The following is a 20,339-nucleotide window of genomic DNA, read 5'->3' as shown; positions in this document are numbered from 1 at the left end:
AGCATTTCAGCAACCATTCTACAGCAGCAGGTAAAATTATATGCTGTTGGAAATGGCTAAAAAATGACACTGGTATTAGTAACAGCATTTGTTCTGAGATCGACCTATAGATATTTTACTTTCTTAGTGCACTTTTTGCTCATGTTGGCCCACTGACCTGTGATTTATGGATTAAGCTCTGGGGCTTGGGGCGGTTGGGAGGCCTTTTTTCTTCCATATCCTTTTTGCTATATAAAATTCATACTACAGAAAGTCTCTCTTTTCATGAATAATTGCCAGGAGTGGATGAGCTAGTGGTGATGAGAAGGTAAGATACAGATCTGAGTGAAAATGTGGTCACAAGATATTATCTCTGTCTGAAGTTGCATATGCCATTCCTGGCAGGTGCCTGGCTACCTCTGTGGACAGACACTTTTGATCCTTCTGCAGGAACTTGTTGGGATGAGTTGACTATCCTTGTTGTTGCCTTTACCTGTTATCTTAGTTAATTCTTTTCTTTTGCAGGACCAGCCTGTTATTGTGATCTGTCTGTGAACATGGAGAGCACTTTATTCCCTCCCATGAAAACTGGACCCAGATTTCTAACTGGGACCTTGTTGAGGCTGTAGGGCACAGGAGATACAGGATACAGTTTACAGACTCAAGTGTGCAGTTCATACACATACAAATTGCAGCTGATATAGCTGAAAGTGTGATGTTGTATGTTCATGTTCAGGTGTTTATGCACTGTAGACTCAGATCCTTTCTTCTTATCAGCTACTTCAGTGTTTTCCACCCTAAATTGATGCAGAAGTTAAGTATAGTGTTTTGTTTTTTTTTAAACACTATTCTCAATGATATTATTTAGAAATTGAATACACTTAGATCAATACCACATGCTTTAGTGGAAATAAGGAAATAACCAGAGCTTTATTTCTGTATGGCACACAGTGAGAGTAATAAGCATGTGTCTAGGCTTCCTGTTTCATTACATAGTAGTAGTTCTGTAAACTTGAGTGATAGACTTGTGTTTTATGAAGGGCTGAATCATCTCTAAAGAGCTCCACTCACTTTTAAGAGTTTTGTTATATTGACACCTTTGTTGCTCTATGGGGAAAAAAGATGCTGAGGGGACTGAGTGGGGTTATATCCTAATAAGAAAAACAGCGGGATAGATTCAATGTCAGTGAAAAGAAAGTTAAACTTGCTATTTTGAATAGCTTTTATTCTTTTTCTTTTTTCCATATTCTTACTTCTCCCCACTCTCCCTAAAATAAAATAAAACAGAACAGCTGTTATTTATGAGTTTTCTGTAAAGGCATGCTTGTGTATGTGGAGCAAAAAAAAATTCAGCGAATGCCCATAGAAAAGCTGTAATCCAATGTAATTCAGGATATCGTTATATCAGGAAGCTTCAAAACTTGTGCTAAATTACTTACAGTGAAATTTATCTAATAGGAATGTACTTGCAAATAATGGGAGTATTTATTTTCAGCAATAGGAAGAAATAGAAAACAATTTATAGTGTGGTGATGGGAAAGTAACATGATATGGTAATGAAGGAATTGATGAAGAAGGATGTACAGATTCTAATGAAGAACTGCTAGAGTGGAAATCACTGATGCTGGAAGTCCTGCTCAGTTCAGTTACTGAACTTGCTGACAGTTTTAGTGTGGTGAATGAAGATTGTTATCATTTAAATAACCAACTCTGATGTCTTCTAAGTTGTTGTAGTGTCTTCAGGTGTACTCCCTGTGTTTTAGGATACTTATTTGCTTTTAATTGTAGCCTTTAGTTGGAAGTTGTATTTTATGTCAGGACATGCATACACACTAGAAAACTCTGAAGTGCTATATGCTTTTGAAAAAAGATTAAAAAAGAAAGTAAAATAAAATAAAAATTTCCAGATGCCTCTGGGCATGGAGGGGTAATTTGTCTGGCTTTTCCCAGAACATCTGGAGGCTGAGAACTTCTGTTGCAGGCTACATGTGGCTGGGTGTTATTGGCCTGTACTGGTTCTGGGGGAGGGAGATGGGCAGTAAAGCCTTGCTTGTTCTAACAAGATCTGATGTCTTAATGACCTAAACACAATTATGCTCTTATCATACGTATAGCTGTAGTGTCAATTGTTTTAGCTTCTTTTTCTCAAGCAACTTTAAGCTTTTCTTTTATTAAAGAAGAAAGCTACTTTATCATAAATACAGCTTGCCTTTTGATTTCTATTGAGCTAAAGCAGAGCCTTCCATTTCACTGTGGCTTATGTGATTTCTCAGCTCCCCCTGCTCTGCTTGCTTTACTGCTCAGGTTTGTCCTCTTCCTTAGTTACCTTTCACACAGATTTTGCATTCCCTTCAAACGTGGTCACTGATGAGACCTTCCTGAGAAAATTAAGTAGCTAAGAATGGTGGGATAACTTAACTCTGGTATTTCTTTCAAGATGTACATAATCATTCATGACTTGGGGTTTAGAGTTGAATTGTCAGTTTAGCTGACCAGATTATAAACCCGTTTCATGTATCCAGCATTAAAAATCATATTTAAGCAGAATGTATTAGCATTATCAGATACCCTTCATTTTTCAGTTATATTTATAGCTGAGTTTTCAAAAAGTACTAGGTTCCATACATTCATTTTTAATTGGTGTTATCATTTTTTAATAAATCAAGCTACTTTTTGACCTTGAAATTATTTTGCATGCAATCAGAAGAAGGATCTGTCCTTATAATTATCTGTATTGTCTGCTGACTTTCTAAAAAATATTGTTTCATTGTTTCCATTTCTAGTCACTTAGTGTTTGACTGGAAGGTCCCCAGCGCTCTTGCAGTTGCTAAAAGAATGTGCAGAAAAATCCTCTTAAATTGTTTTGTGATTTCTTTTTTCGCACAACACTTTGTTACATTCCTCTCTCTAGTCTCTGAACTCAAGATGTAGGTTATACATAAAATTGGCAGTCTTGCAGATAGTCCAAAGTTTATTAATAATTAATACATTCTTCAGAAAAGAGAAAAATGTTCAAGTGACTACTAGTCTTGGCAGAAGGCAAATTACAGTTTAGATATATAAGCTATCTTTCATATTACATTATTTACATCCCTGCTCCCATGAAATTATTAGAAGTAAATAATATTTCAGGAATACACATTGTGGCAGTTATTCCTGTATTAGTGCTGCACACCATACCCCATTGAAATAACTTGAAGTGACAGTGCAAGTGTGTTTAGAAGAGGTTGCTTTTTGTGATCCTGGAAGCAGTGCAACAGATGAGTTGTGGGAATCGAGTATTGACCAACTGATAGAAATAGAAGGAATAGATACATGAACTAAAGTAAGAGTGATGCTATGTGCTTCTATTAAACCGTCTGTCGTAGGCAATGCTTGTGTACTTGAACTTCATCGAGAAGTTTTCATTAACCTCTTGTCTGTGCACTGATAAATAAACTTGCTTATCAGTAAAATACTTAATATGAAAGTCAGGCTTTGCTTTTGAGACAGATTGGTGACAGTGCTTTCACCTCGTAATTTAAATATGCACATCTCTTGTCAACCCTTGTCTTTCTTAACAAAATTCAGCTATAAAATTTCATTGTTACTAATGTAATTTCCACCAGCTTAACACTGAACATACTTAAGTAGCATTACCTATGGAATTTCTGGTGGTCTCTTTTACATATGCAGTCTTTAAATATGATATCTCTTCCAGGAAGGCTCAGCTAGAGGTCTTTTTAATCAGGTCATTGTTTGAATTGATCTCACAGGTGATGATGAATGCTCCTAGTAGGAGGGAGATGTTTCTCAGTGCACTATCATTTCTTATCCTTACACACAATGTATTCTCAGTCATTAACACAGTGAGCAACCAACCATCTTTCTAGGCTGAAAGGTGACACAGCAGCACAAAGGACTGCTGATGATGTTTCATTCTTTGTGATAAAAATTGCCTGTTTCTCTTGCCAATTACATCCTTTTTTCCTGTATGAAGATCTTGGTTCATAATTATCATTAGACAATGATTATCTTAACTAGCATCTATATGAATAAATTGAAGTTCAAATCATGAAAGACAGATTTCCTAGTGTTTAAAATTTTATTAGTACTATTTCTTTGATCATATTGTCTGTTTTGTCAAAAAACAGAATTTTTTGACAAAAACATTCAGGATTCAGGTTGGAGGAAAAAAGGCAGAGATTAGATGGCTCAAGATGGGAACCGTATCTTACAGCAGATTTGGAGTGAGGGCTGGGGGGGAGGCGAAGTGAAGTTACTGCTGAGCAAAGTGCATCTGTCCATAAAGCTCTATTGTAACAGGGCAGTTTAACTTCTTCCCTCCTTTTTGTTACCAGAAGGTAACCAGAATTAAGCTTGGAGATGCTTCTTGAATATGCTTTAGTTATGTTTTCCAAAAGATATTGTCTGTGTGCGCCAACCCCAATAAAGTAGAGACCTCCAGATCTGTGTGTAGGCATGTTATGATAATGCATATAGCCAGAAATATCTTCTCCAAAAGGGCGATAAATTATTTTCTCCTACAGTATAACTCCCACCTCTCCTCCTCTGTCCTTCTTACAAAGATATTTGCATAGTTGGTGCTTTACAAATTAAGGTAATATGTTGTGAGTCTGTTGGCAACTAGGCATACCATTATCATTTGCCTGATCGTCATAGTTTCTGGGACAAAAGAACGGTTTGTGATTAGAACAAGAAATCTTGTTATGTTAAAGATGGAATATGTTGAAGAAAGTTATGTGGTTTAGCAATTTTTTATTTGTTTTTCTAGTCATGTATTAAACGGATAGTATAATACAAGTAACTGGTATCAATACAACCAAGTCCGCATGGGAATCAGTGATAAAATGTGAAAACAAAGGTTGACTTTGAGAACAGACATGGTGAAAATGAATTCTGTGGCATGCAGCTCAGGGGAATGCCTTTCTTTGAGAAATGTTGGATTGCTGTGCACTATACATAGCAAAGGAAGAGAAGGTTGTTTTGTTTTTTTTTCCCAAACACACCTTATAACTGTCAAATATGTGACCTACAGAATGAAGAAATTGGTTTTCTTTACAAATTTGGCAGTAAAGTATCTTAAAGACTTTCTATTGTTATATTGTCAGCAACACTGTAAGTCAAATAGTAACAGATGAGGTCAAAACTTGAGCTTCTCTAAGCCGTTTTTTCCTTAGAATAGCAGATCTGCGTCCAGGAAAGATTGATTTGAAGTCTTCTGTTTACTGAATAAATGGCACTCCTACATGGGATTATTTGTTTAGCATATCAGAGGTTTTCAGAGATTTTCATCTTTAAGTATTGCTTGAACGTGCTAAATATTGAGGCATCTATAATGCACATGTATTGTCATAGTTTTCTTTAGCAAAATAGTTTACTGATTTATACTTATGTTTTGGGTGGTCAGGTAGTGTACAAGACACTGTAATGTGTATTGCCTGTTAGTGTAATATTTCCTCTTTAATTAGAATTATATATATATATATTTAATGATGTTTATATCATGTTGTACTATTGCAACACTGACTTTCAGATTTTGACCTGTCTATGCAGATGGACAGCTTTCTAGGTTTAATTGAAGTTTTTCCTTGGACATTCAGGTAATGTAAGTTGTAGTTACTACCTTTTATAATAATGTACTGTAATTTAAACGAATGTCTTTTTTTTTTCTTTCTAAAATGTATCTCATGAATAGTTCAGACAGACTTCCAGCAATCACCTCTTTCCATTTAGGGGTTATGGAATTCGAATGTCTGTAAAGAAAGAGCTGGTGCCAGTCAGTTTACAATATCAGTGAAGAGGTGTGGAAAGGAGAACACAAATGGTCTTGAAGTACAGAGCACAGTAAGGCAGTCAGAAATTAAGGACAATTCAGGAGACAGTGATTTCTACACTGCTTTATTTAGTCCCATCAAAAATAAATAAATAAAAAGCAAAACAAAACCATCAGTGAGTTTTTGTAGCAATACCTTTCTAGAGTTTTTGGTCTGTCTTTATGTCATTCCTCAGCAGTCTTTATTATTCACCCTGCCTTGTTATCTACCCCCTTCAAACAAAATTGCTTTCAGTTCTCCAGAATGTTTGAACACCAGTGAAGACTTTGTTGTGTGACAGTGCCATATTGCCCAGACAAACCAGTGTAGCTCATGGAGTTGCCTGACTTTTGCCTGGAGTCACATCCTTTAAACTCTCAACTCTTGTAGTTATTTTCTGCAGCAGGCCTGCGCTGATCTCTCCATTGCAGTATGGTGCACTGCTGGTGAGATGTAATGCTTAACAGGCTGTTCTCTGAATCCAGTATTGAAGGGTAGTTACAAATACTTATCCTTCCCAGATCCTTCCCAGTTCCTCCCTTCGTTCTCCTCTCTTCTTCCTGGTTAAAAATGTGATTTAATAACTGAATTGAGGGGTCAATTTGTGCTGCTGAAGCACAGGATCATTCATTTTGGTTGAAACAAAGACTTTGCCATCGCACAAAGGACTTCTGTGGTTTCTGGATGGTATGTGCTCTGACATCCCTTGTGCTTGTAGCAGAGGTTCCTAATGCTGCTACTGGTATTTACTGTGTTATTGGAAGTGCAGCAAATGCTTACTTGCATTCCAGTAATAGATATCTTAAGTCACTGAAAAGTATTATTTTACAAATGAAGGTGTAGAATTTACCCTTTTTCATGTTTCTGTATTTGGTTCTTCTGTTCAGCTGTTTTCTTTGTTTTGCCTCATTTATGTCCCAGTGTCATCCTGAGCTTGCCTTGGTTGGGGAGAAAAGGAGGCGCGATATTTTGGAGAGAAAATAGATGTTTACTGTAATGTGAATGTGTCATTACTGCAACTAACTTTATCATTTTGAGAGGTACTAATTATGCAACACCTCCTAGAATAACATTTTGAGCTAAATAGACATGAGGAATAGGAACATGATAATATGTTTTATTGTTTTCATCTTTAAATAGACACGTGAACCCCCAATTATTTCATCACCAAAGGGAGGTGGAGAGACTTCTTCAATTTGTTTTCAGCCTTAAAAAGTATCACATTACAAACAAGTAATCTTGATTACCAATTAACTGAGCAATACTGCATGGTTTGCAGTGGACTTCTGTCTTTTTTCTTTGGGGAAAAGAGCATTCTAGAGGTAATTTGTGGCTTCCACACAAAACCTTTTCCTTTCTAAAAAAAGCTTACCAGAAAGAAAATAAACTTACTGAGGAGGATATTTATAATTTTTTCATGCCTTTTTCAAAACTTTTGAAAAGCTGTAGTTACTACTTCATTGAACTACCATTTTTGTGAAAGGGAGGAGGACATTCAATCACCTTACTAATACACAGCTTAAATTCCAGATTATTTTCAAAGTGGAGACATGCTTGACAACAGAAGCGTATGTCCATAGGGTGTTTGAAGATATCCAAGATCAGTCGTGCAAGTGTTAAGTGTGGACTAACCTACCAGACAGAAAGGCTTTTGAATACATTTATCTTAACAGCCCCATACATCTTTCCCACTTAAGCTTTGACTTCAACTGTGGACAATTTCCTTGCTTAGCAGCCGCTGTTACAGCCATCTGTCACAGCCCCTTAACCACTGGACAAAAAAATGTTGGTCAGCTGTCTAATTTAGTAATGCTGTTAGTCAGCAGCTTGTCACCTACAAGTCTTTACTACAGTATCAGCCATAGGGAAGCAGGTTTCTTGTGGTTGGTGTAATTTCCTGTGTCTGTTTTAACGTCTTTATTACTGTTGATATAATTCATTTAAGTAGAAGACTGGGAAATTTCTTTTAACCTTAGCTGTTCTTTTAAAAGAAAATCTTTGACAAGATCACTTTCTCCCTAACATTTTACTATGCTGTGTTATGGACTATAAAGGTGGTATTTCTACAGTCCATTAAGGAACAGGATAAATAATTGCTATTCTTAATGTAATTGCTGTTACAGTAATGGGTATGATGACCGTATTTGTCTGCCCTTTTTATGTTTAATAAAGAAACATCAAGGAAATTATGGGAAACCTATATATATATATTTCTTTGATCATATTGTCTTATACATACATATATATATATGTAATGATAACATTAGTAAATAAAACATTAAGAAATTGCATGTAAGGGTATAAGTAAAAAAGCAGAATGGAAATTTGCAAGCACTTTTCAGATAGAAATGTAGGGATATATTACATTTGCTCTTCGCACACAGATTGGAGCTTGCTTCCTCCTTTCAAAAGAGCATCCTCTTTGATTTCTTACTTCATACATTGTCTTGTAAAAGGTTAGTTTTTTCATGATAGGCTGAATTATGCTGGATTGAAGACTGCATTGCTTATGCTTGCATTAAAGGAGTTGTTGATTTATATTGTAAAAGACAGTAGTGTGGCAGCTTGTAGTGTTTGATTGTGCTTTGGGTGACTTGCAAGTGTGTTGTTTGCTTGTTTTTAACAACAGTACTGGATTTGAATTCCATTGGTGACTTGACCTTATTGAGTCCTTTTTTGGATTAGGAAGTGAGGGAACCAAAGCTAATTTCACCTCTTGTTTTGTAGCAAAGCAAGAGTTGTGTATTTACCTAAAAAACAAAACAAAAAAAATCCACCAACGTAAATAATAATATTGAAAACTCAGATTTGTACTGAAGAAAATGAGCTATATAGTCTTTCTGTACATTTTAATTTAACGGCGTATTTTCCCTGAAGCTGGGACTTTGTACTGGGAAGGACACCAGCTAACTTCTACATGATGTAACATTAGGTGGTTACTCAAAGAACTTGTGGTTCTCCGTTCCTGTTGATATTATTAATGTACCTGGCGAGGCCCCTGAGAAATCTGAGCTACTTGGAGCTGTTATGAGAAGGACATTGGTCTGAATGACATCCAGAGGTCACTTCCAACCGAAGGTTTTTTATGATTCAGAATCCTTTCAAATATTGAGTTCCTCTACAGCAAATTGCAGATAATAACCAACTGCTTACATTGTCTCAAAATGAGAATCATCCTAAACTGCAGTATAATCATCCCTTCCATCTTTATTGTGCCAAACGTAGTAATAGAACAAACCAGTGTATCGTATTATTTATCACTGTAATTAAAGTATCATTTTTCTCTTATTCTTGTGAGTGCCCTGCATAGTTACTAGAACTTTGTTTGGCATAACCCAAGACCATAGGACAGCAGAAAAAGATGTAAAGTGCTGAGAATTACGCAAAGTTTCATCTTTTGTATCACTTCAAGCTTTTGGATCTTAATGAATTAATTAAAATATAATGGCGTGACTTATACCAGATGGGTATTTGATATTCAGGTCATGCTTAAACTTCTGTGAGGTAGTGTGAGAGAAGCAATCTAGTTTCATGTTTAAGAAAAGGCAAAACAAAATGTGGTTATGTGGTATCAGTTATGTGAGTAACAAGAACTGTCATTTAAAAAATTACTATCAACAGTTCTCTGGGAAATGAATTAATTAGAAGTCTGGGTTGCATGGTTTCAAAACTGCCTTGAAACTCCACATTAGTGTGGGTGGTGTTATCAGTGAAACGTGTAGCACCTCACTTGGTGCTGTGGCAGAGTGCTGAGTTAAGTCAAGCACTGTAGAAAACAGGCCTCTACTGACATTTCCATGTATTAGTACCCTGGACATACGTATACTTTTATTCTGGAACCTCAGGCTTTTCACTCTGTCCCTTTCTGGCCTACATACTTGTAGCACACCACCCAGATATGAACTCTTCACCCCACATTCTGTAGCACCCAACTGCTCCTGCATCCCCCTGCAGAAGTGTTAGTTCTCCAGTGTTCCTAAGGCTGTATTCCTGAAGCAGATGCTCTGATTTGAACAGGCTCGGGTACTCCCTGTGGACAACCACCTCTGGAGGTGTTTTGCTGAGCTGCCAGAGAAGTTAAACCACAGCTTTCAATGTCATTACTATGCAGGTATGAGTGAGTCAGGAAGAAGGAACTACTAATTTGTATATGGTATACTTGGTTTACAACCAGAGCCAGTCCTGTTTCCCCTTTTTCCCAACTCTGATATTCTGCAAAGATTGATGGAGATTGTTGTGGCACAAGAAGTTTGGATGGTATTTGATATAATTACCACCATTTCATTTTGGTTTAAGTGTTCGAAGCATAAGAACAAACAACACACATGCAACAAAATAGACATTGTTTAAATGATTTTTGTTCCTGATTACTCTGGGCAAGATTTGACAGAATTCTAGCAGAATTCTGAACTATCATTTTAAAAAATACTAGGGAAATTTTAAGGGTAGTGCTATTTATTCTTCTATGTATGTATATAGTTAACCGTCATTCTGCATTAGTTTCTCATTTTAGATTGTATATATAATTTATTTATGTAATTTATATATAATTGTGACTTTTTTTGTTTTGGTTTATTCGATTGAAAAAGGAATGCTTGATATGAAGTCACTCAAGTGCTGATTTCTAGAGCAACTCTTGATGCTGTCTGAATGTGTCTGAGCGTATCTATATATTTATTATATAGTGTAAAACTATAAAATAGGACAAAATAAAAATAGTAGGATTACCATCATTTACTGGTTCATGATTCCAGTGCTTGTAGTGTAGGTATTTTCTTCACTGTGAAAGTCCCACCTGCTTATATAATTTGAAAAGACTTCTGGAACCTGCTAAGGATTTAATTCGTATTGAGTTAATATATGAAATTAAATTTCCTGAGAAGCATAATGATGAAACCTCAGGCAGAAGAACGTGTTACCAAAATGTTTAACTCAGCAAGTTTATATATGTAATGATTCCATTTTTAGAAATATTTTGCACGTCAAATATGTATGGCCAATCAAATAATGTTTTTGTACATTCTTGGAACCGATTACTTAATGTAAAAAATAAACCAAATAAAGGAGGTTATGATAAATATTGAAAAAACCCTTCACTCTACCTTGCAGAACCTGTTAGGACCTGTTTAACATGGCACAGTAATGCCTGTTCTTGCTAAACGAGCATCTTGCAGGATGTAAGTGCTTCATGGAAGTGCTGAGAGGTAATTTGACTTGATCGTTGCCTTGCGAGACGAGACTAACTAGACAATTGGGGTTATTTTTGAATTGTGCTAGGGGTAAGTATTGCAGGAGGCAAAAGAAGAATTAAGTCTAAAGATTGTCAAATGGCAGAAGTGACTACCTCTGACTGTTCTACTTTGCTGATCAAAAGCTCTTAACCTTGCTTTTCACTCATTAAAGTAGCAGATTGATTTGAGCCTTGAGTTACTTAAGGGCTTTTGTGGAAGGGTGCCTGGGGGTTAAATCTACCACAAACCATGTCATTCATTGAGTGCTGAAGAAAACAGAATTCAGAAATGTGGGTTAATGTGGTTCTTGAGGAGATCACTGCTGTGTTCTTAACACACCCTTTTGCTGCTGCTGTTGTCCTGTATGTTTAATCCCATATTTGTTAGCTGTTCCTGTCTTTTACTATGTCTGTCAGCCACCTGGCATTCTTGTCTTTTCTCGTTAAGTATGTCCTACAGTGTTTACTCTGCATGGTCCATACATTCTAGCAGTAAGAAATTCAGTGATGGTTTTTGTGGGGATGATCTCTCTTAGCTATTGTATTCTTCCTTGCTTTGTTTCTTTCCAATTATCTTGCCTATGACATAATTAGCAGGACATCTTTGGTAATAATTGTAACAGGAGGCATAACATTAATTTTAGAACTGACATGCTAGCAGGACAGTAATGAGAATTACAGTTTTATTTTGAGAAATGTTATTTAGAGTTAGCATTACCAGATAACTGCACTTAGGAATACACAAAACGCTGAACCTTTTTGCAGGCTTAGTACTTACTTGTGTGTGATACCTTCAGGTTGTTTCATCAAGTCCATGGAATTTACTCTTATTGTTGTCTGAAGTAGCTGTTACCAGTGGTGGATGCTGCTGGTGAATTCTGTAAAGTAAACTTGTTCTATGCCATACTGTGATAAGTACCTATATCCAAAATATATATATTTCAGCCAGTAGACACAGTTAGCTACAGGGGTAGCAATCAGTAAACAAGTGGTACAAACATTCTCCCAGCTGATTGTAGAGATCTGATCTCTTCCATTTTTTGTTCAAGTGCCAGATCAGTGTGGGTAAAATCTTTAGGGAATTTAGCTAGAAGTGTGCTTATTTTACAAGTGCTAAGTACAGCATAAAGGCTGCTTTTCCAAAATGTGACCAAGTTCCTTCACAAATTTTTTCCCAGAAGATTCTTCAGGCACAACCAACTTCCATGAGAACAGAAATATTCCTGTTTACAAAAATGATATGCTGTCCAAGACCAAGTCTCTCAAAGCACAGTGAGACTAGGGGAGGTTTTTCTAATTGAAAGAAAAAGGAAAAAAAAAATAAAAATAAGGAAAAACTTGGGATTTTTTTGTTTGGCATGTTTAGTTGTGCTTTATAAACATGAGGTTAACAATTATATCCTATGCCTTCTTTCTTATGTTTTTTTTTTTTTGTCCCTTTTCTAAAGGACCGTTCCAAAACCATTTCTACTGGGAAATGGTTTTAGCTTTGATTTCCCTAAAGAGTAAGGTCAAAAGAAGACTCCTTACTTGCACTGTTTAATGGAATATATCCTTACTAGTATGTAGTAATATCAGATATAATACGTAGTATTTACCCCTAAGTATCTGTGTGTGTACAATATATATACCTTATGCATAGTATATTTTCTATGGAGTTGATGGCAATTGCTGATGGGAGGTGGAGCGAGCCAAATAATCAAAGATGAGACAGAAGAAAGCATTAGCAGTGATGCTTCAGGATAATAATTCTACAATTCAGTAAGCTTCTTACTGAAGTAATCAGTAGTGGCAAAGAAAGCTGTGGAACCTACATTAAAGAAGCTGAAAGTAACCAGTAATTATATGGGATGATTGAGTTAAGACTCTTGTGTTCTTTGCAGGGTGGAGCTGAGAACAACAAAACTGTATTTGTCTTTAAAAGAAAAAAATCCACTTCAAAATCTAGCAGTTTTTTTAATGCATAGTACTGTGCCATGTAAAATCTTAGTGCTTTGCATCATTGTAGTGAAATGATCAAAGAAAGAAAAGACTTCTCTTGGGAACTTAATTACTATTCAAACTTTTTTTTTCCAGAACTTCAACAGCTATGCTGATAAACCTTGTATTTTAAACAACTGGATACTGTTTTTGTAGCACAGTTTTTAACTTAGTCTTTCTTGTTTAACATAATGAATTAGAAGATGTAAAAGAATGTGGGTTGTTTGACTTTCTCTCAGATAAGGAGAGGGAAAAAAACAGTGGAAGTGCAATGATGAGTGTATTGCTGCCTGACTCATGGTGTTCACTGCTGTTGCCATGGCTGTAGAAGCTACCTTGTGAAATGTTAATATGCATTTTTTTTAATAGAATTGAACAGAGCTGGTGGGTGTTAACAAGCATTTGGGGGTCTTTATTTTCAATGTGAGATGTGTTTTAAAGCAGTGTTTTCCAAAATACCATCTTTGGAAATCAGTTTGGTTTAGGGGAAGTGTTGTTCCTTAATACTTATAAAGCTTGTTGTGAAGCACAAGCAAATCTGTTAAGTGCTGCCTCTACAAACTGACATCATTTTCAGTCATGAGAATATAATCTGGTTTATTTATTTATTTAACATTTATTACAACCTTTGAAATAGACATGGTCTTTCATTACATGGGAATATCTGTGTTAACAGAAGCCACGTTTTATTTATCAGTATATACCTATTTTAAACAGTTGTTTGTGTGTATAGCTACGTATGTATTAGGTAATTAGTTTGCTAGAAGAAAAATATTTTCTGTCATATTCCTTTTTAGTTATGTTAGTATAATTGTTTTCTTCCTGGATTGTGACTTGAAAAATAGATAACCTTCCACTTATGCAGCAATATAATGATGATAAAGGTTGCTTGCCAGCCAGTCTCAATTTTTATTCAGTACAAATAACATTGATCAGGCTGGGGAGATTATTTTTACTTAGGTCTTCTGTGACCACTTCAGCTCTGTGAAGACATTAAGTTGATGTAATATTTGAATCACAAGTGTTGTTTTTTTTTCTTTCCATTTACATATGTTTATTTTATTACAAAGTTATTTTAATTCACGGTAAGTTTGATTTCTCAAATCTGTTGTGCAGGTTTCTGTTTCTCTTTCATTCAAAAACTGAAAAACAGACAGAACTTGCAGCATTTACAGTTGTAGTCTATAAGCATCAGGCTGTGTTTGCAAACAGTACGTAAGAAAATGAGATTTCAATTTGCATAATAATTAGGCATTACTGTTTCTCTTTGTAGAGTGCTCATTTGGCTATGATTGATACTCTTATGATGGCATATACTGTAGAGATGGTCAGCGTTGAGAAAGTGATTGCATGCACTCAGCAGTATTCATCTTTCTTCCAAGCAACTGATCTACCTTATGATATAGAGGATGCTGTCATGTTCTGGATAAACAAGGTATGATAACTGGAAAAGCAAACCCTTTTTTTATTTGTAGTCTGTATGACTGTAATAGAGATGAGTGGATAGGAATATGTATATACATAGATGTATCAAGACTGCATATGACGGGGGCTGTTTTTTCATTTCCTGTTTGTGAATAACAAAAAGAAAAGTTTGCAGGAAATCAGTTGAATAAGTTATGCAAACTAGTTAAATGGGAGGGATAAATAAAATAGAATAATATAACTTACGTTATATAGCTTACATATGGCATGTTAACAGCCACTGTCACGTTGAGATACCATGTTGGCTGGTTGAGTGTCTCCTGTTAGCTATGTTAGAAGAGGTGACTTATTCTGTAATTTATCATGATTTAAAACCAAACTGTTCTGTTTGTATTTGATCACATCTTGCTTGAGATTGCTTACCTTAACCACATAATCAAATCAAATGACAGCAATACACTCTTAATCAAATACAGTCAAGCATAATAAAGGGCAGAGTTGTTAACAAAATGTAAAACTAAAAGTAAGTGACCTAGACTGCAGCTGAAATGTTGACATTTGCAAGTTGTGCTTCACAGTTATGGAGTCAGAAATATCTGTTAAATCTTTTCAGTAAACTTAAGGTAGTGATTTAAAGGCCTTAATAAGAAAACTTGCAATTTCTACAGCTTGATTCTTAGGCCACTGAATAAGCTTTTTTGTCTCTAGGTAAATGAACATTTGAAAGACATAATGGAACAGGAACAAAAACTTAAAGAGCATCACAGTGCAGAATCTGCAGGAGGTCAGAAGGTATGTGCAAGAGTTTAAAAAAAAATTAAATTGAGAGCAAGCATTCATTGTAAATAAAAATTACTTAGATATGGTATGTATTGGTAAGCATACGTATGCAAACACTGAACTTTGTGTATTCCAGAAAGCAATTTTTTAATTTTCATACAATTGTTGAATATAATGAATTGGAAGCGACCCACAAGAATCATAGCATCCAGCTCCTTTTTTTTTTTTTTTGTAGTTTAATGATTTCCATGAAGTTATTCTTTTAAATGTAACAGTAGTAAAGTTTCACTTTTCATTCCCAGTAGTCCTTTATGACAATTCAGTCTTTGACAGCAAGGAAACATCTGTATGGTAGTCACAAGTAATTTATTAAGATAAATGAATATTCTCCAAAGAAATTCAAGCTGCAGTTGAGTCTACTGTGAAAAAGGAAAGCACATTTTAATGCATTTTTTTTAATGTTCCCCCTTGTGAATTACGTGGATCTCAAAAGAGAGAAATCTGCGTATGGCATCGTAGGAATGATTCTGTATGATCTGTGATAATGTTATTTCAAGGGGGTTTTTTGTTTGTTTGTTTTTGTTGTTGTTGTTTTTATGTAAAAAATAAAAATTGTTTAAAATTTTTTCCTAAAAGGGTGTGGGTTTATTTGTTTTGTTTCTTTTGTTTGTTTCTTTGTCTGTGGAGTTCAGTTAATTAAAAAGCATTATACACATTTATATGTGGAAAGATTGCGTGCAGTTCCAGAGTATATAAAATTGCATGTTTAATATGTTTCTGGATAACTATCCTAGCTGAAAAAAAGATGAGTCATTTTTGGAAGCTGAGAATAATTTTTAAAATCCAAAATGCATTAGAATCTTTATATGGTTAACAGCAATCTATAAAAAAAAAAAAACAAAAAAAAACAACACAAATATCAGAGCAATTACATAAAATTATCAGTATTTGTAAAACAAACAAAAAAAAACAAACAGTAATGTTTATTCTCACTTAAATTACCATTTTCGTTTTGCTACGAATGTCAAGATAAAATTTCTATTTTATGATGTCACTGTTCTTGAATTAACTGTTGAAATAGAGTGCATGGCCTATAACCATATCCTGTAAAAACAAAAACAAAACAAAAAAAAAACAAACCCAGTGAACTGAAAAAATTGACTGAAGTTACTGTGAGCATTTGTGATGGGTTTTTGTTTTTTGTATGAGTTATGAATCTCTAAGACAACCAGAGCCTGTTCTGTTGGCCACATTACAAATGTGCTTGCAGAACAGCAAAATAATTCGACAGTTCACATATACTGGAAAAAGTTAATTGTTTATATATATATATATATATATGCTGAATTTTAGATAGTGTTTTCTCAGGTGCATGTTAAATGATTTGCCTTGATGTGAGGCTCAGCAGCATGAATGATGTTGTCAAGTATTCCATGCTATGAATATATACTGGTATAGCTTTATCTATTAGCTGAAAAGATTAATGTGGATAAAACCTCAGGTTCCAGTTGACCCCTGGACATCTCTTGTGCTTCTAGGAGTTTATGGCAGATTATGTTGCGGTTGGTTGGATTTTTTGTTGTTGTTGCTATTCTGTTTTGGTTTGGGTTTTTTTTGACAAATACCATTTGTACAATAAGATTTCAGTGACTGCAGTGATGAGTGAAATCTGCTTTTAGAAAATAAGTGTAAGGTCTGGGACATTCAGTCGCTTGTAGTTGTAAGTATTTAAGGAATTTAAATCTGATTTTTTTATTTTATCTTACATGCAGGAACATGGTAACATGTTTTCAACTCAGATTGTTATTTCAGATTTTCTTTGAGAAACACTGGTCTGTTCAACTGATGATTAACTGTGAAATTTGTTTTTTGTTTTTTTTTAATGTAATGGTATTTACCAAATGTTTTTGTTAAAGTTAATGATGCTTGCATGCATACAAATATCTGAGATTTAGAAAACATATTAAACATACGCCTAAAACTGGTATTTCATAACTGTGAATCATAGTGAATGCAAACTTTCCACAGAAAACCATGAAGAAAATCTTATTAAAATCAGTTGTTCAAGTTTTCTGTTAAATCATGAAGAAACTCCTGTCAAGCATCTGCTAGTTTTAATCTTCAGACTACAGTGTCTGATCATTTGTCTCCATATTAAATCAGCTCACATGTTCTTCTTTTTATAGCATGCAATCAGTGACATGTCCTGTTACACTGCCCCCCCCCCCCCCCATGTATCTCAGCAAAGCTGTGATAAAAACTAAATTATTGCTGAAATGTGTGTATGATTTATGGTCTGAGTACTAATTAGTGCAGTTTTCCTTTTTTTTTAATTCCATCCCTTGCCTGCATTTAGTTATTGCCATCAGTAGATTTTACTAAATTGAAGAGGGGATGGATGGGTTTGATCGCTGCCTTTCTATAAACCAAAATGATATTATTACAAACTTTACCAGTTTCCTGAAAAAACTAAATAGGTCTACATATTTACTGCAGCATGGCATTTTCAGGCTGAGTCTCTATTTTGTAATTTGGGTTTATCACATTACTCACACGGTAAGGAGTTCTAAAGGTGATGATTGCATTCTAAAAACAAATTTTGCAGTCTTCCTTCTGTTCTGGTGCAGCTCCTTCAGAAATTTGTTTTAGCATTTCTGAGCTGTGATTGGATTTTGAACCCAAACCAAGTTTAATTAAGAATATCTCTTAATTACATCTGAATTAGAGAGGTGGCCAAACTACCATGGGAACAGTAGGTCATTCTTGTGATTAGGATGAGCTTTTCTTGATTTCTGGCCAAGAAGCGACAAAGTTCAGTATTTGTTTCATTTTCCAAGTTAACAAGTAAACGACTTAATTGTTTTCTTACCTCTAGCATGATAAATTCTTAAACATATCAGTTGTAAGAAAGACATTGAAGATAATATTGAAAATCTGTTGTGAGCTTTTTTGTAATGAATAGTAAATCTTTGTATTGCTATATCAAATAAATGACACGACTGGTACGATAGGCTGTTATCTATTTCTGAATAGTTGCAAACAGTATTAACAGATTATGAGATTGCTTTTGTTTTCCTTCACTTTCTTCTGCTGCTAGCTTCCTGTAGAAGATAAGAGAGGAAGGAGTATGTATGCTTATTAGCTCCAGGTAGCCCCCTGTGGATCTTGATCTGCTGGTGCTTTGTGGTAATCTCCTCTGTTTCTGGTAGTGTCTGCATTTTTCAGAATTAGGATTTGAAGTTTTGTAGCAGCTTTGGTTTTCAGGCTTCAGTTGCACAATATGTGGTAACTGTACAGTTGCACTGGTTAAACTAATTATTTTCAGTATGATCAGAGCTTTCTCTTAAACTGTTATTTGTCTCTTTAGTCATTTGGACCGAGTCTACATTAAGCCAAATCAATGCAAATGCCATGAGAAAAACAAACAGAAGAGTATTTACCCCAAGACCCAAACTCTTTAAACATATTTTAAAATTGGTTTAAACAATGCAACTTTGTGTGAAGGTAAAACACTAACACTATAGTTCCATGGTCAATTTAATTTGTCATAAGTCCCCACTGCAAGCAAAAGATAACCCATCAAGAGGACTGTTTTGGAGCAGAATCAGCTTTCTGATCTACTTAGTGCACAGCTGCATGAATACTAATGGTAGTGCAAGGTAGAGAGTGGAAACAAGGGCTTGGTGAAAGGCATGACTGCCTTTTTTTTGGTAGCATAGGATGAATTTCTGCAGTTAAATGTATAATGGAATCATGTTTAACACTTAATTTGTAGGAGATTAGAGAATCTTGTAAGACTGCAGGTTCTCTCTTGCAACTGTTTTTAATTTCCTCTTAAAAAAAAAAGAGTTCAAATCAGGATTACTTTGTCAGGATTTTTAATGGCTTATCAGTTCTTAATTATTTCCATAATAATAATTTTGTTCCTGTTCATATGAAGTGCAAGTTCAAGAGCCATTGAATTCCATTGTATTGTTCCTAGAGATTTCAGTTTTTCTTCATCCATTCAAGTACAGAAAAATCCACCAACTTCAGTATGGTTTACCTTTTTGCCTTTAGTTTTTAGGTCAAATTTATATTTTTAAAACTTTCCATATAATTGGTATTTTTAATAATGTGTCACTTTAGAATTGTATATACCAGTTCTGATCATTTTTCTGTGAATAGTCAAACCTCCTTCTACATTTCAGGTCATTGCACATCATGCAGCTGATGCTAATGTGATTTGTCATTGCAAAACTATAACTGCTTGCACCTCTTGTTGTTCTGAAAACTGCTGTATGGTTGTTCAAAAATATTGTAAGCATTATAAACATAACTGTTTGGCTTTGAAGTGTCTAATCCAAACTTCATTGCAATTGGTTGTAACATACTACAGTGTGTTTATACCTTTTTTCATTGCTTTAGCTTCCCTGCTTCTGCATATACACTGTTGGAGTTCATTTTGATACTTGTAGTACCATAACTTCAAGTCTCAAATGAATTCTTTAGTCAGATTGCGTATTCAGGGTACAATTACGTGTGTGAAAGCATTTAACAGAACTGCATTGATGTGACAATCTTATCTGTTTATCTGGGAAAATGATAATGTTGATCTACAAAGACTGAAGGTGCATATTTCTACAGTATTATTTGTGATAATGAGTTCAATACACTGGCTATAATGCTCTAATGTTTACCATTAAATTATAGTTTACTGTTAAACAAAATAGGAATGTTGAAGAAAATTGCTTTGCAGAAATAATTTGTGAAATCTGATAAATTGTTCCTTTTTTTGTTTGCTTTCTGCTTTTATTCTTTTTTTCCTACTGCTTCCTCTGAAGTCTCCTACCAAATGGTATTGGAAACTGGTTCCTGTAAGTTTGCCCAACTGCTTCACTTTGATCAACTAGCTTATTTTGGGAATGGCTTTGTCCATGTCATGCTGGTCTAATTATTCATTTCATTTATCTCTTCAAGATAATTTGATAAGAGATTGCTCTGAAAAGGTGTGCATAATAAAAATAAATAAATAGATAAACAAGCAAAAAAAAAAAAACCCACACAAAACAAGTAAATTTACGATATGATGCTGGATGAGATTTGCTATCGTTTTATGTAAGATCATACTACCAATTATTAACTCTCTT

General features: G+C 34.8%; 1 protein-coding gene across 4 annotated transcripts in view; it reads left to right on the top strand.

Annotated features, from left to right (window-relative positions):
* CAMSAP2 (calmodulin regulated spectrin associated protein family member 2) overlaps positions 1–20,339 on the top strand; it is a 69,743-nt gene that overhangs the window by 20,150 nt on the left and 29,254 nt on the right. For 2 of the 4 annotated variants that reach the window (XM_065742850.1, XM_065742858.1), the window contains exons 3-5: positions 14,279–14,440; positions 15,139–15,222; positions 20,034–20,066. In XM_065742850.1, the coding sequence (XP_065598922.1) occupies positions 14,279–14,440; positions 15,139–15,222; positions 20,034–20,066 (279 nt within the window). The remainder of the gene's footprint in view (positions 1–14,278; positions 14,441–15,138; positions 15,223–20,033; positions 20,067–20,339) is intronic. The other 2 variants (XM_065742866.1, XM_065742873.1) reach the window with 1 other exon arrangement.

The sequence above is a fragment of the Cyrtonyx montezumae genome, unplaced genomic scaffold (genome assembly GCF_038088225.1).
Source record: "Cyrtonyx montezumae isolate F1298 unplaced genomic scaffold, pur_monq_1.0 scaffold_1, whole genome shotgun sequence".
Classification (NCBI taxonomy): domain Eukaryota; kingdom Metazoa; phylum Chordata; class Aves; order Galliformes; family Odontophoridae; genus Cyrtonyx; species Cyrtonyx montezumae.
This window is presented reverse-complemented; position numbering and strand designations above follow the sequence as displayed.